The following is a 16,614-nucleotide window of genomic DNA, read 5'->3' on the forward strand; positions in this document are numbered from 1 at the left end:
TTTCATTTTACTATATATACTATATATTCCATATTTTATATCCTACATTAATTTTATAAGAATATAAATAAAACTTTAAAAATTCTTTTGAATTCCAAGGAGTGTAATGCTCTTAGCTTATTTTTTCCTTGGGGCTGACCAGATTGGAGCAATCTCGAGTTTAACCAGCTGAAATTGCAAAGATAATATGGAACTCGACTGAGGATTGAAAACTCCAAATGACCCGTCCTTGTTTTCCTTGTATCGTCTGTCTGGATCTTTTGTTGTCCCTTTTTGTTTCACCTAACTGTTTGGATGTTTTGTGCTCTTGTCCCATTTTTGTATTATATATATATATATACAAACTATACCTGGTATCTCTGCAAGTATTTGATATATATATATATATATATATATATATATATATATATATATATATATATATATATATATAAGCATTTCAGTGTTATGAAGCCAACGAACAGTGAAGTCACTGTCAACTATTTCCTTGAAAAATATGTATATACTCTACATAAACGTATTGAGTGAATTTTCGTCGACAAAAAGAAAAAGAAAAAGAATAGTTTTAATCATGTGGATCAGCCAGGTGAGCCACAATCTTGTGTTGGTGTTTCATCAGCGATAAAGAACTTTCTTCACTTGTCCATGGAGACACTGCTTATAAACAAATTATTACTTAGAAAAAAAAATTTTTAATTTTAAAATATAACAGAGAGAACGACTTGCATACTTAAGGCATTTTCTAGTTCGATTAATAAATTATTGATCAACAGCAATTTGTTTCAATGTTTTATTTCCATTTACTTAGTCAATTATTGAATATTTATTTTCATTTCACCTAAAGACATGCTTAGATGTCAGTAAATGATGTGGACAGCATCGGGCGCGCTTTTTTATAACCTCTTGGATGAAGCCGGCTTGGAGAGGAGTTAGCTTTTTCAGGATGATTTACTCAAAATCTACAAAGATGAAATCTCTAGTGGTGTTACATTAATCCAATATGCTTGCAGTTCCTCACCATCACCAAAACTAATTGAATCAAGCTAATTAAATTGTGATGACACGATTTTAATCAATTAGTTGTGTCAATTAGATCCCACGACTGCCCATTGGCTTTCAAAACAGCTAATTCTTCTCCAAGTGCAGGCATGGCTATGAGATTAACAAGTTTGCTTGGTAGCCATGTAGCCTCGGGTTCGATTTCACTACACAGCACATAGCTTCGAATTCACTAATGCTTTGTCATTGAAATAATTTGATAGACGGAAGACCGTTGTATATGTATGTATGTATGTATGTATGTGTGTGTGAAATATATACATCAATAAGAAAACCGTTAAACCGGTATCTCGAACAAAAATACCTTGTGGCATTTATTCCGCCTGATATGTACAGACACTCCTTTGTTATTCTCAAAACTGCATTAAAGCAATGATTAACTCGTTATAAACTTATAACCAATGATATCATTGTTCATAAAATGCATAGAATAAATTAATTGATTGTTAAATAGATATTCCGAAGGCCACTTGGAAGCCTCCAAGAGTTAATGTTGTTAAGAAACTAACAGCTTACTCACACAGTCATTTCCACTAGGCCCCCCCCCCCACTAAAAAATTATTTCAGTTCTTTGTCCCTAATATTGCATTCGTTTAAAAATATCCCACATCCAACGAACAACAGGTAATATCATTGCTCCTGTTGTAGGATCATCGCTTATCAGCAAGAATCGTTGAAGAATGCTGTAATTTACAGACAATTCTTCCAAGAATTCCATTCGACTCTGCGATGCAATTAATTCCCTTTCGTCATCTGTTAACCAAACAGAATTTGTCTCCTTCATGTCAATCTCACTACAATCGTATTCTACTTGAACAGTTTTGCTTTCATTTTCTACCAACTCATTATCGTTTTGATCATCTTTTCTAATTACTTCAGAGTTGTTTTGGATTTCTTCATCCTTTGTTTCCATATATACATCTTGTTCTATATTTTGTCCAATTTCTTCAGTCACGTTTTCAATTTTTACAACCTCGCTTTCAATTTTTACAACCACCTTTTCAATTTTTTCAGCCCAGTGTTTAATTTGTACAGCTATTTTCTTCATTTCGGCTGCCTCGTTCTCCATTTCTAGAATCTCGTTACTCTTACTTTCTAATGTTTCCTCATTTATCGATTCCAACTCAAACTTTACCATTGGTTGTTTTTCTTTGATTGCCAATAATTCAACATTTACGTCATTTCTTTCTTCGGCATTTGGACTATCGGAATGCTTTGAGTTCGGATGAAACACTAAATCTTCACAGATGACACCCATATCATTATCGTAGTCGTTGTTGTCGTCTGCAAATACGTTGTCGTCTGCAAACACGTTGTCGTCTGCAAACACGTTGTCGTCTGCAAACACGTTGTCGTCTGCAAACACGTTGTCGTCTGCAAACACGTTGTCGTCTGCAAACACGTTTTCGTCGATTTCAGTCGCGTCTGTTTCATTATCAAAACTAAGATCGTCATAATTAGCATCATCATCGTCGTCGTCGTCGTCGTCGTCGTTATATTCATCATTAACTACAATTTCCTCATGTTTATCCTTTTCTTTGACTATTTTGGGGACATAATTACATGTGTAGGTCCGGTTAGTAGCACTATCAGAGATATTCTTACTGGTGCAGGACCCAGCATACTCTGCTTCATCACTGTCGTTTTCAGTGTTATCATTGATATTTTCATCTGCTGACACGTAAGAACTCACTGTCTGGCAGCTATCCAACCGTTCACATATCTCTTCTCTAAGGCTGCTAACTGAATTGGAATACGTACTAAACATGGTTTGATCTAATATGTCCAAGTGAGTGCTGCGATTGAATTCGAGTGAATAGTCATCAGAATACGATATGGTATCATCTTCGCCATCTTTTATCTCTGTATCAACCCTTATACCAATCTCGTCCTCCAAATCACTCTCTTTACCGTCCTCCTCCGCGTCTGTATAAACATCAATTCTTGGAAATTCTTCGCTCAGAAAAACAGAATGCGTTTGATTTTCTCCGAGATTTTGAGTTGAATCCTGAAGAGACCCAAGTTCTCTGCAACGAAGGATCTCACTGCATGCAGTATCTTTGGAAGTTAAATTGTTGCCGTTGGCAAATTCCAAGCCGTCTCTTTCTTTACTGAGGCCGGCATCCAGAAATTGGAACAGATTTTCCATAACTCTGTTAATCTCATCAAGAATAAATCCGCTTTCTACATTACATTGATAAATATCAGCCATATTCTCACAATATGGATTCTTCAGCGAGGTGAAGAACTCACAGCTTAAATGCCGACTTTTTAAGAAGAGTTCACGCTTCTTGCGATCTTGCAGGTTTCTTTCAAATTGTCTTTTATTTCGACCGAATTCAAAAAGTTTTCGAGTTCGGTTTTTTTCTGAGCTTATGTCTACATCGGGTTTTACTAGGGAGATTTCCCCTGACCTACTTTTCCTCTTGACCTCATCTTTCTTCCCGTTGTTGTTGTTGTTGCTGCTGCTGCTGTTGGTTGTGGTGGTGGTGGTGGCGGTGGTGTTGTTATTGTTTTTGTAACTGTCTGGTACCAGGTCATCATAGGCATCATCAACCAAAATCTTTTGAAAAGAAAATTAAAGAAAAAATACAAAGAAAGGAATAAAGAAAGAAAAAAACTTGATAACTTATTTGTTTATGCAACACTCAAGTGTGTGTGTGTGTGTGTGTGTGTGTGTGTGTGTGTGTGTGTGTGTGTGTGTGTGTGTGTGTGTGTGTGTATGTGTGTGTGTGTGTGTGTGTGTGTGTGTCTGTGTGTGTGTGTGTGTGTGTATGTGTGTGTGTGCGCGCGTGATGAATTCTCCCGCCAAGAACAACTAAACAATATTCAAAAGAATTTAAGTGTAGTAAGTTTGTGCAGATCCGACCCCATCTCTTCTCTCTCTCTCTCTCTCTCTCTCTATATATATATATATATATATATATATATATATATATACGTATAATGTTCTCTAGAGAACATTATTTTCTTTGTGGTTGGGTCGTTGATGACCTCTTTCAAGCATATCGGATGTCCATTTAGTGGTCATCCCTTCTTATACGCATGCAATACAATTTTTCTGAATTTTCAGATTTTTTTATATGCTAGGCCACTGGTTTTAAATTGATGTTAATTAAATTAATATTCAACTTATCACCTTCAGTATATATATATATATATATATATATATATATATATATCTTTGACTGTGTAACCTGAACTGGCATAGTGTATCTCTCTCTCTCTCTCTCTCTCTCTCTCTCTCTCTCTATATATATATATATATATATATATATATATATATATATATATATATATATATATATATATATATATTTATGTGTGTTTCTTGCTTTATTCATTATTTGAATTCTTACAAAGAAAAAACCTAGTTTCTGACAAATGAACAATTCTCCATCACTGGAAACTGAAATAACAACAACGAAATGTAAAATGTTGAACGCTGAAGAAATCTCGTATATTTTTACTGTTACGCAAACAGGTTACGTTTGTGAACGTTGTGCTAGCTGCTCGCTTTCTTCGCCTGAAGATCTTCGCTTTTCGAAAGGCATATGTACGAGTATTTATTGGCATAAATATGAATTTATAACCAAAGTAGAACAGTCGCAGGTTTCGAAGTAGCCCCTTTAGCTAAGAGAGGCAACACACACTTGGCATTGTGGGTAATTCTAGCTTTGTAAGGTTCCTTCGTTGGTCCGTTGTAGCTGTTTTTCGTTGCCAGCTTGTTTCAAAATTAGTTCTGCATCATCTCTTTTCACTTCCACCGTTTTTTTTTTTGTCACTCATACGTGTAATATTCCCTCATCGTTGCCCTTGTGGCAAATAAAGAAGCAATTATTGTTGTTGTCGTTGCCAGTTATTGTTATTTTTATATTGTTATTGTTGTTGTTGCTGTAGATGTTGTTGCTGTTGTTAGGACGATGGATTGGCAGAATCGTTTTAGCGTCGAAAGAAAGGTCCTACGGTATTTGTTCTGGTTCTTTACATTCTGCGTTCAAATCCTGCCGAGGTGACCTTTGTCCTTTATCCCTCCAGGGGTCGATAAAATAAAGTAGCAGACAAGTACTGGTGCCGATGCTATCGACGAATTACTTCCTCTAAAAACTGTGACTATAATCGTTGCTGAAGTTCTTACTATTTGTATTATATTTAAAATAACTCATCCCCTCATGAATTCATCCTCCTCAAAGACTTCAATAGACACAGCCGTCCATCGATCTTGCATTCTTCCCCAAACACTAATTCCATGGGTGTCAGAGAAGAATGATTTGCTATTCTTAACTCTCCGTACCATTCCGTACTTGCTTAGTATTCCTCCACCACCCTCACTAATCCGGCCACCCCACAAAAGCTCTTGACTTTTTACTCGCCCCTTAACCTTTATCCTGCCACCTCTGTCTCTGTATTCACCAGAGCCCAAGCCGAGGCCCCTCTCACTACATCATTCCGCTGCAGGCTTCCCTTTCCAGAGCGAGCCAGCGGAGCTAGACCGAGGGGACGGTAAAAGGCCTGACGGTATGACAATTTTCCTGTCCCGTGGTGATAGGCCCCCTCATTTGGGATGTCACATGCTGTGGAACCTTCTCCATCTGCAACTTGGTATGGTCAGCTACCAGCTCAGGTTCTGCTGCTCATCAGGCTGAGAAACGTAAACTGTCAAAGTACTGGTCGCTCTCCAACAGCTTTATGGTCGAGCCTGAGGCAGTGGAGACCTCTGATGTTCTCGGCCCACGGACCTTATCTCTGCTCACCACTATCAGAGCGGAGGTGTGGAATCTAAAAACAGAAACAATTCCTATCATAGTAGGTGCCTTAGGTATAATAAAAAAAATATTCAGACAAATACATAACAAAAACACCAGGACTTACAAATATATATAACATACAGAAAATTGCACTACTGGGCACTGCACACATCCTACGTAAAACACTTTCAATACAGTAACCATAAGAGCATCACAGCAAACCACAGCACATACCCAAGGCACACAGAGCTGCGCTCGGTAGTGAAGTGAAAGCACGTTATAAAAATAAAACTACTGAACGATAATAATAATAATATAAAAAAAAACAAAGTAAAATTACCAGTTTGTGGTTATTTATTCTTTTTATTTTAGAGGATGATCAAATTTTATTTTTGGCAATGGAAAGGTTTAATCTTTATTAATCCATCCATAATTAACACATATTAATTAATAATGTATCGTTTTGTTTTTTCTTATTTTATTGTTTTTTTCTTATTTTATGCACATATATAACATTTTTTACTATCTGTGCGTATATATGTGCGTATGGTGCGTATATGAATTTGTTTTAAGTTTTGCTTTATGTGCGCGCGAAGAGAGATTCAACAATGGGGGTCTCTAGGCCAGGCATTAGCAACCTTTCTCATGAAATAGGCCACATGAGACATGATTTATCATCTTGCGGGCCGCACTAGTAAAAGAAATTCGAGATAATTTTTTATTCAGGCTTGCCATCCAGACAACCCTGCGGGCCGCTGGGTCCTTTGACTGCTCTACACGGTTACTTCACTTGCTAGAAATAACACCTAAATTTTCCTCAATTTACATCCTATCATCTTAAAAAGGAAGGCCGCATTGAACAATGTAGCCCTGAATAAACAAAAGAAACATGATAGTCATTGCTGGAGCGCCTTCGATCCTAGATTTATTCGATCAGAGCTGATATGTATCTAAATAATAGCTGGTACTCCGTCGGTTACGACGACGAGGGTTCCACTTACTCCAATCAACGGAACAGCCAGCTCGTGAAATTAACGCGCAAGTGGCTGAGCACTCCATAGACACGTGTACCCTCAACGTAGTTCTCGGGGAAATTCAATGAGACACAATGTGACAAGGCTGTCTCCTTTAAAATACAGGCACAACTCATTTTTGCTAGCTGGGTAAATTGAAGCAAAATGAAATAAAGCGTTTTGCTCAAGAGAGCACAACGCACCATCGAGAATCGAACTCATTATCTTACGATCGTGAGACGAATACCCTAACCACTAAGCCACGCGCCTTCACGATCTATATGATAACAACAATTACTACAATCCAATTCTGCCATCATCTTTGCCTCCCTGACAACACACAATTCTTAAGTAAATATTTTCTTCGAGGTTCTTGGCCTTGTGCCAAAATTTGAAACCAATATTATTCATTGACTGGGGTATCAGAAATGTTCAGAAGGTAGAGTAATAACTTAAACTATCATTTTTCAATAACTTAAGCTTAAATTTTGCTGCTATAGACTTTGCTTTTGTTCTTTTGTCGCCAATAAAATATATACTAGAAATGCATTGGTATACACTAAAGTATTACAATTGCATTACTAGTTCTCTAGTTACCATTATTTTCAAACCAGATGTGCCAAATCTAATGTTAATATCTCTGCCCGTCAAGGCAGCGAGCTAGCAGAATCGTTAGCACGCCGGGTGAAATTCTTAGCGGTATTTCGTCTGCCGCTACGTTCTGAGTTCAAATTCCGCCGAGGTCCACTTCGCCTTTCGTCCTTTCGGAGTCGATAAATTAAGTACGAGTGAAACACTAGGGTCAATGTAATCGACTAGTCCCCTCCCTACAAATTTGAGGCCTTGTGCCTCCAGTAGAAAGGATCATTACTCCATATATAGATATGTCCTCCCTCACAAATAGATCACAGACTGGATCATCTATAATTCCATCCTTAACTCGACTCCTTTTTGCTTTCCCAGACAATTCAAATCAAGAACTAACTCCCGATCCTTTCTCTAAGATTTCCCCTCATCGATATCCCAAAGTTCATTTGCTTTGTTTAGTGTTCCCAAAATAATTGTCATGCTGCCCCCAATAGCTAAAGTGACCAACACTTATCCCACCTTTGAATTTCATTTTTAATTCCTCCCTCAAAATATGATAACCTTTAAACATGATGTCAACCTGATCCCTTCCCTAAAGTTCGGATTGAGGGTCAAGTTTTTTACCGTCCCAGACACTCTGAATACAGACCCACCCTTGATCCCACTTCAAACGTTCTGATGCGTGATCAAACCCTCATTTCTTCCCATATATATATATATATATATATATATATATACATATATATATATATATATATATATATATATATATATATATATATATATGTATGTATGTATGTATGTATATATATATATATATATATATATATATATATATATATATATATATATATATATGTATGTATGTATGTATGTATATGTTTTTTTATGTATGTGTATATATGTGTGTGTGTGTGTGTGTCCATGCAATTATACATTGCTATGTATGTATGTATGTATGTATATATGCATATTCTCTTATTACATTGATTATTCTTGTCGTGTATAAATATATACATGCACACTATCAGTTCTTTTCTCTTCTTGACAAAACAATTATAAAGTCTGATTCCTGTTGAACGTAAAATTTCAGACTTTAAACCTATTTTTCATGTTTCATTTCATAGTAAAACTATTTCCCAATGTTTCCCCCCCAAAACGCTTTCATCTGAGATAAATAACGACACAAATTATATTGATTTCAAATTTTGGCACAAGGCCAGCAATTTCGGGTAAGGGTATAAGTTGATTACATTGACTCCGGTATTCAACTGGTACTTATTTTATCTATCTCGAAAGGATAAAAAAGCAATGCCGAAACTGACAGGATTTGAACTCAGAACATAAAGACAGACGAAATGCTGCTAAGCATTTTGCCCAGCTTGCTAACGATTCTGCCATCTTACCGCCTTCCGTCACACAAATAATACTCTCTGACATTCACCACTCACCATCATTCAACAGATTTCATTAGTCATCCACCACCTTCCATCACTCATTTGATTCACTCCGTCATCCACCACCTTCCATCACTCATTTGATTCACTCCGTCATCCACCACCCTCTTTCATTCAATTGTTTCCTTTGGTCAAGTACCAAACCCTTTATTTGATTAAGAAATTACTTCTAAATCGGCCCAAAACTCACAGATTTTACGAAAAATTATGTTGAGTTAAATTAACTCCTGCACCTGACAGTTTTTTTTTTATGCAGGAGTGGCTGTGCGGAAAGTAGCTTGCCTACCAACCACATGGTTCCGAGTTCATTCCCACTGCGTGGCACCTTGGGCAAGTGTCTTCTACTATAACCTCGGGCCGACCAAAGCCTTGTGAGTAGATTTGGTAGATGGAAACTGAAAGAAGCCCGTCGTATATATGTATATATATATGTATGTGTGTGTATATGTTTGTGTGTCTGTGTTTGTCCCCCAACATCGCTTGACAACCCATGGTGGTGTGTTTATGTCCCCGTAACTTAGCGGTTCGGCACAAAGAGACCGATAGAATAAGTACTAGGCATCCAAAGAATAAGTCCTGGGGTCGATTTGCTCGACTAAAGGTGGTGCTCCAGCATGGCCGCAGTCAAATGACTGAAACAAGTAAAAGAGTATATATATATTTCAATAAATCGAAAATAAGAAAGGATAAAGTTGACGCCAGTAAGATTTGAAATGAGAATCTCTACAAACGTAACTAAATAAGACAATAAATGTTTGTCCAACACTCAACTAACTCTGCCGCTGCACTGTCCTCCAGAGTAAATAAATAAGACAACATTCTTGAGAACTTAATCCATCTGAATGATAAAAGAATATTTAATTGACATTATCCGAAACAATTATCCGATACGTACCTATCTATCTATTCAGCAGTCAATCTATCTACCTCTGCTTAATATCTATCAATCTATTTACCTCTATTTAATATCTATCAGTCTCTATTTATCTATCAATCTATCTCTATTTATCTCTCTATCTACCTATCTATGTCTATCCATATGTCTATCCTTCTCTCCGTCTTTTTATCTATTTATCTAATCTCTCTCTATCTCTCTACCTCTCTCTCTCTCTCTCTCTCTCTCAGTCTATTTCTCTCTATCTCTCTACCTCTCTCTCTCTCTCTCTCTCTCTCTCTCTCTCTCTCAGGCAATTTTTCTATTTCTCACTCTCTCACTCTCTATCTATCGATTTTTCTCCCTCTCTATCTCTCTCTGATGCAGGGTAAGGACCCCCAAACATTACATTCCTCATCTCCCCAGGATAATAGAATTGATCAAACCCTCCCCATGTATAATTAATGGATTAGTGAAACTAATTGCAGCTCAAGTAATTTACAGATATTAGTGGATAGCGGACCCTTAAAAGTACTAAAGGCTTAGCAGGGAGTGAATTTCATTTGTATGTATATACGCATGTATATGTGTGTATGCATGTATGTATATATTGATGGACGAATGGATGGATGAATGTGTATGTATATGTGTGTGTGTGTGCATGTGAGTGTGTGTGTTCGCGCCTCAAGAGCCGTTAGCTGCCAAGCCAGGAGAGGAGGTGTTGATTCCAACCGGAAGGACATTAAATATCAGGCCAGAGTTGGTAGAGAGACAGAGAGGAGAAGAGGTGTACGGCCCCCACCATAAGGATGGTGTATTCATCAAATGCTTGAAACTGAGAAAGAGAGAGAGAGAGAGAGAATAATATAAGGAACAATGAATCTGATAGTGGTGGTGGCGGCGGTGGTGGTAGTGCGTTGGAATTTGGTTTAGTGTGACTTGATCAACTAGAATCTAGTTTTCAAACTTTTTGACTTGCGGACCCCTTTATATTTCAGGCTTTACTTTAGGGACCCCCTTATAAACGCTTATGAAATTTATACATAAATATTTGCTTAAAATAACATATATTTTTGCATTTATTTATTTAACAGTATTTAACAAATAGGTTTATTGTCAATTAAAAGATTTCGATTAAAAAGCATATATAAAATCAAATTGCCCATAAAAAGTATTTGCTGTTTACGGACCCACTGTCTTGTCCTTGCGGACCACAGTTTGAAAACCCCTGAACTAGATTACAGATGCTGTGGCTGTCATGCTGGCTCCAGTTGACTTATGATGATCAAAGGATGTTTCAATCATGTTCATACGTCATCATTGTTGTTGTTGTTGTTGCTAGCGTTGTCATTGTTGTTGGTGATGACAACAAGGACATTATCAACGATGATGATGATGACGATGATGATGATGACGATGATGATGATGACGATGATGATGATGACGATGATGATGATGACGATGATGATGATGACGATGATGATGATGACGATGATGATGATGACGATGATGATGATGACGATGATGATGATGACGATGATGATGATGATGTAGTTGCTGTTTATTCACACCAGTCGGATCTGATGGAGTAAGCTTCTAATCAAAGACGTGCCAAGCATGACCATCTTTGCGTTTTCTTGTATATCGATCACTATATTGTCCTGCAATGTGTACATCCTGTATAAAGACTGAAGGACCATTACTGAGAAAATATGACTACTATTTCTAGCTAGTGCGACTCCCGAGTGTAATAATTTGTACGGTGTGGCTGTCAATTGTGTGACGCACTGTGCCACAGTGTGACGCAGTGAGGTGCAGTGTACTGCAGTAGGCTGTGGTGAAGTGCTTATAGCAATGGTAATGGTGTTGTTTTATGGTGTTGTTGCTGGTGCTGTACTTAGCCCCAGGTGGACCTGTTCAAAGTCATTCTAGCTATAACCATCCCTCTATATATGTGTGTCGTGTGTGCGTTTATGTGTGTGTGCGTTTATGTGTGTGTGCTTTTATGTGTGTGTGCGCTTATGTGTGTGTGCGTTTATGTGTGTGTGTGTGTGTAAATATATATACATTCATACATATACACATACATGTATGAGTGTATGTATATATGTGTATGAGTGGGTGTGTCCATTGGTCGGTGGTGTAAATTATTGCATTGTAAATTAAATTCTTTTATGATGTAAACTTAGTTTACCAGAGAAGCTTCATATTCAAAGTAACTTTATGGCATTTTAATGTCAAGATTTGTCAGTTGAGCAGCTGCTTTCATTTTTAAGTTCCATGCTTATATATTGTATACTTAACTGTTATTTTTATTATTTTTATTATCATTGTTATTATAGTATTATTTTGCTGGGTATGATGGAAAGTGTCAGCTGTCCATAGCCAGCAGACTAAGGTGATGATGATGATGATGATTATTATTATTATTATTATTATTATTATTATTATTATTATTATTATTATTATTAATAATAATAATAATAATAATAATAATAATAATAATAAATCAAGCGAATGTCTCTCAGACGAGCCCATGAAGAAAGTAGTGTTTACCAATTGATAGATTATCCTCTAGACTAACAGAATTATTCTGTTCCATTTGAGGCGGTCAGTTGACAGAGCTGCTAGATAGTCAGGTAAAATATCTAGCGGTATTTGTTCCGACTCTCTGCATTCTGATTTCAAATCCCGCTGAGGTTAAATTTGCTTTTCATTCTTTCAGGTTCACTAAATATCAGTCCATTGCAATGAATAGTTTAGAATTGTTGGTGCGTCAGACAGGATACCTTGCGCTGTATATTCGACTCGGAGTTTTAAGTTCAGATTCAGCCTCCGAGATATAGTTTCCTTGTTTTGACACTAAGATCGACTGACACACACATACACGTACACATGCACATACACACATACACAGTGGAAATAACGTTTTGTTCCATTTTTTCTAAGAAAGTGTTTCTAGAGTGACAGAAGGTCCAGCCTGTTCCTGAAGCAGAAGTAACATTTGTCTTTAGACGTTTCTAATAGTTTATGCGACGTCGAGGGTTCCTGTTGATCCGATCAACGGAACAGCCTGCTCGTGAAATTAACGTGCAAGTGGCTGAGCACTCCACAGACACGTGTACCCTTAACGTAGTTCTCGGGGATATTCAGCGTGACAGAGAGTGTGACAAGGCTGACACTTTGAATTACAGGCACAACAGAAACAGGAAGTAAGAGTGAGAGAAAGTTGTGGTGAAAGAGTACAGCAGGGTTCGCCACCATCCCCTGCCGAAGCCTCGTGGAGTTTTTGGTGTTTTCGCTCAATAAACACTCACAACGCCCGGTCTGGGAATCGAAACCGCGATCCTATGACCGCGAGTCTGCTGCCCTAACCACTGGGCCATTGCGGCTCCACTAATAGTTCATATATTTTCAATAAATAGCAGTTTTTATTGCTATTTGTGGTCGAAAGCGGCCTCAGAAGTAGCAGGAAGAAGTGTTTACCATAGTTGTGGTTGCAACAACATCAACAGACACCAAACTCCAAAATGGTTTCAAACAGTGAAAAACATTAAAAAAATATTAGAGATTAAATACTTACTGTTGTCCACTGTAAGAAAGATACACAGACACAATAGAGTTGTACACTGCAAAATACGCGCATACACACACACACACACACACACACACACACACACACACACACACACACACAATGCAGTTGGAAATGTTCAATGGGAAATCAATACGAACAACAATAACTACATCAACCACAACAACAACATCTGCAACAACAACAACAACAACAACAGCAACCATGCATCTATTACGAAGGTCGTGTGCTAAAGGGGACGATTCGATTTGAACTAACTCAAAGAAAAAGAGAATACACGAGGAGGTTTATTTAAAAAGCGCCTCCTGGGGGTGTCGAATTTATCCAGAAAAAAAAGGGAGACACCTCTATTTTTTCGAAAACCATAGAGTTTCTTTATGCTACGTTCCTGTTTGATGTGTGACTACAGTCGATACCACTGACTGGGGCAGTGTGTTTGAATATGTGTGTCTGGTCTTTACGGGTAAGCAATACAAATGGAAGGAATCTGCAAAAGTGGATCATCGGGATAGGCATGAACAGAAAGGGTGAAGGTTGAAATGGAGTCGCAAGTGGTGTAGCGGAGAAGACTCGTTCAATCAATGTAGGCAAAACGATGAAGCCGTATGTATATATATATATATATATATATATATATATAGCCATTTTAACGATGCGTCCTGCCCTAACTCATCGAAACGCCAGTGTTATAATGGTGGCAGCTGATGAAGGAAATGTTCTCTATGAGGCCTGTGTGTTTTCTGTACCCTGTTTATCATTTTGTCCATGTTCTTTTTTGCAACGTCATGTACCCAGATATGCATCTATATATACATGTAGATGAAGGTATGTACATACATGTACATATATATGCATATACTCATATATTATATATATATATATATATATATATATATATATATATATATATATATATATATATATATATATAAGACAAGGCATAAATAATGATCATTACATATTTTTCTTTATTGCAAAGTCATTTCTGGTTAAAACCAGGCAGAACACTGAAAGAATGGCACAAGCATGTGAAGGGGAGCGAAGAGAGGCAATAAGTGGAAGTAGGAGGTAAAGTGGAAGAGAGATAGAGAGGAAAGGGGAAGAGGAGTGATGGTTTGGAAGAGTAGCGTTACTAGTCTGACGAAAGTAGCATTAACTTTTTAGGGCGATCAATTTTTATCAACCAATCAACCAATCAATGAACCGATTGAGTAAACCTGTCAATAACGAACCAATAATGACTACTGGAAGCAGTTGTAAGCCAAATTTATTACAATAAAGAAAAATATGTAACGACCATAACTTATGCCTTGTCTTGTATATCACTCTGTGTAAAAACCAGTATAACCATGGATTTACAATATAGAATGGTGGTGATGAACTATAACCTCGGATCCTGCCACAAGAATACACGGAGTTGTTTATTAATCTAAACAATATTGTGAGCCGCCCAGTGTACTAATAGAGAGATGATAAACCCATCACTAATAATTCTGTTTTGTGTGTGTGTGTGTGTGTGTGTGTGTGTGTGTGTGTGTGTGTGTGTGTGTGTGTGTGTGTGTAGGCGCAGGAGTGGCTGTGTGGTAAGTTGTTTCCTTACCAGCCACATGGTTCCAGATTCAGTCCCACTGCGTGGCACCTTGGGCAAGTGTCTTCCACTATCAGCCTTGTGAGTGGATTTGGTAGACAGAAACTGAAAGAAGCCCGTCGTGTGTGTGTGTGTGTGTGTTTGCACCCCCACCATCGCTTGTCAACCGATGTTAGTGTATTTACGTCCCCATAACTTAGTTCGGCAAACCAGACCGATAGATTACGTACTAGGCTTACAAAAGAATAAGTCCTGGGATCGATTTGTTCGACCAAAGGCAGTACTCCAGCATGGCCGCAGTCAAATGATTGAAACATAAAAGAATAAAAAAAGAATATATAAATGTATATATATATATATATATATATATATATATATATATATATATATACATATATATACATATATTTAGCAGAAACAACAGAGTGCCACTTAGTGCGAACGCACGAAACTCTCAGACCTTGAGTCACTCTGTTGCTTTTGCTACGTATTAATAGCCACTAAAACTTTTTCTATTTTCTCTCCGAATTTATTTCTGTGTTCCTTTCTGTCGAAGAGCGTAGGCTCGAAACGTAAACGACTTTCTCACTTCCCGAGCGTTAAACTAATACATTTGTTTGTTGCTTACACACCGTCTTCGTCTTTTGTTTTTTGTCTCTTTTTTTGTAAATTCTCACTATATATATATATATATATATATATATATATATATATATATATATATATATATATATATATATATATATATATATATATAAGCAACAAGGATATCCAAAGTTAATGCAGTTCGATCGTTTCATGCGACTCCATTTATTTAAGCAATTTGAACATTAAATCAAATGTAAAATGAAGCCCATTCTCTGCATTTTACATTTGATATAATGTTCACATTGCTTAAATAAATGGAGTCGCATGAAACGATCGTACTGCATTAACTTTGGATATCCTTGTTTGCTTATTTTGATTTTAATCATCTTATTTTGGAATTGTATGGATAATACCATACTTAATTCTGGTGCCTAAACTTAAGTACCATATAATGGGATGGGGTGTCATTGATGTAAATAAATACTGGCAAGCTTTGGAACAATTCTAAAGTTGATTTACTCTATTCTTCTGTGTATTAAGTTCTTTATTTTTGTCTTCTCGATGCAGTCTATGACCCACTCGTTACCGTTGTACACACACACATACATAGATGCATTCGTACGCACACAGACACGCACACACAATCACAGACACAAATATATATATATAAATATACTTTATTTATAGGTTAAGGCTACCATTGGTTTCAAGTTAAGAGAGAAATCCCTAAACAATTAGCAAGCCTAAGACATAGAACATCGGTGTTCGTCTCCATCGTAGCTTGATAACTGTTAAGGGATTTCTCTCGTAACATGAAACCAATGGTAGCCTTAACCCATAAGTAGTGTGTGGTGGTGCGTGCGTGTGTGGGTGTGGGTGTGTGTGTGTATATTATTCCTTCTAGCTATACTCAAGTATACCCTTAATATCCTTACTGCAAAATCTGTGACGTCAGACTTACTCTAGAAATTCACGCGATTGCACGATCTCGTAACCAAGAAACAGCTGCCAAACGTCTCTCAAATCACCTCTTGTTGTCGTAAGAACGGAACACAAACATTGGATATTGCACACAAAAACAATACAGAATATACAGGAGGAGGA

The 16,614-nt window shown here is 37.2% G+C and overlaps 1 protein-coding gene across 1 annotated transcript in view; it reads right to left on the bottom strand.

Moving 5' to 3' along the window:
• Positions 1–772: 772 nt before the first annotated feature.
• LOC106877261 (uncharacterized) overlaps positions 773–16,614 on the bottom strand; it is an 81,950-nt gene continuing 66,108 nt past the window's right edge. The window contains exon 21 of the mRNA XM_089340634.1: positions 773–3,622. Coding sequence (XP_089196760.1) covers positions 1,637–3,622 — 1,986 coding nt within the window. The 3' untranslated portion in view covers positions 773–1,636. The remainder of the gene's footprint in view (positions 3,623–16,614) is intronic.

Source organism: Octopus bimaculoides, chromosome 23 (assembly GCF_046866305.1).
Source record: "Octopus bimaculoides isolate indiv1 chromosome 23, ASM4686630v1, whole genome shotgun sequence".
NCBI classification, from domain to species: Eukaryota; Metazoa; Mollusca; class Cephalopoda; order Octopoda; family Octopodidae; genus Octopus; species Octopus bimaculoides.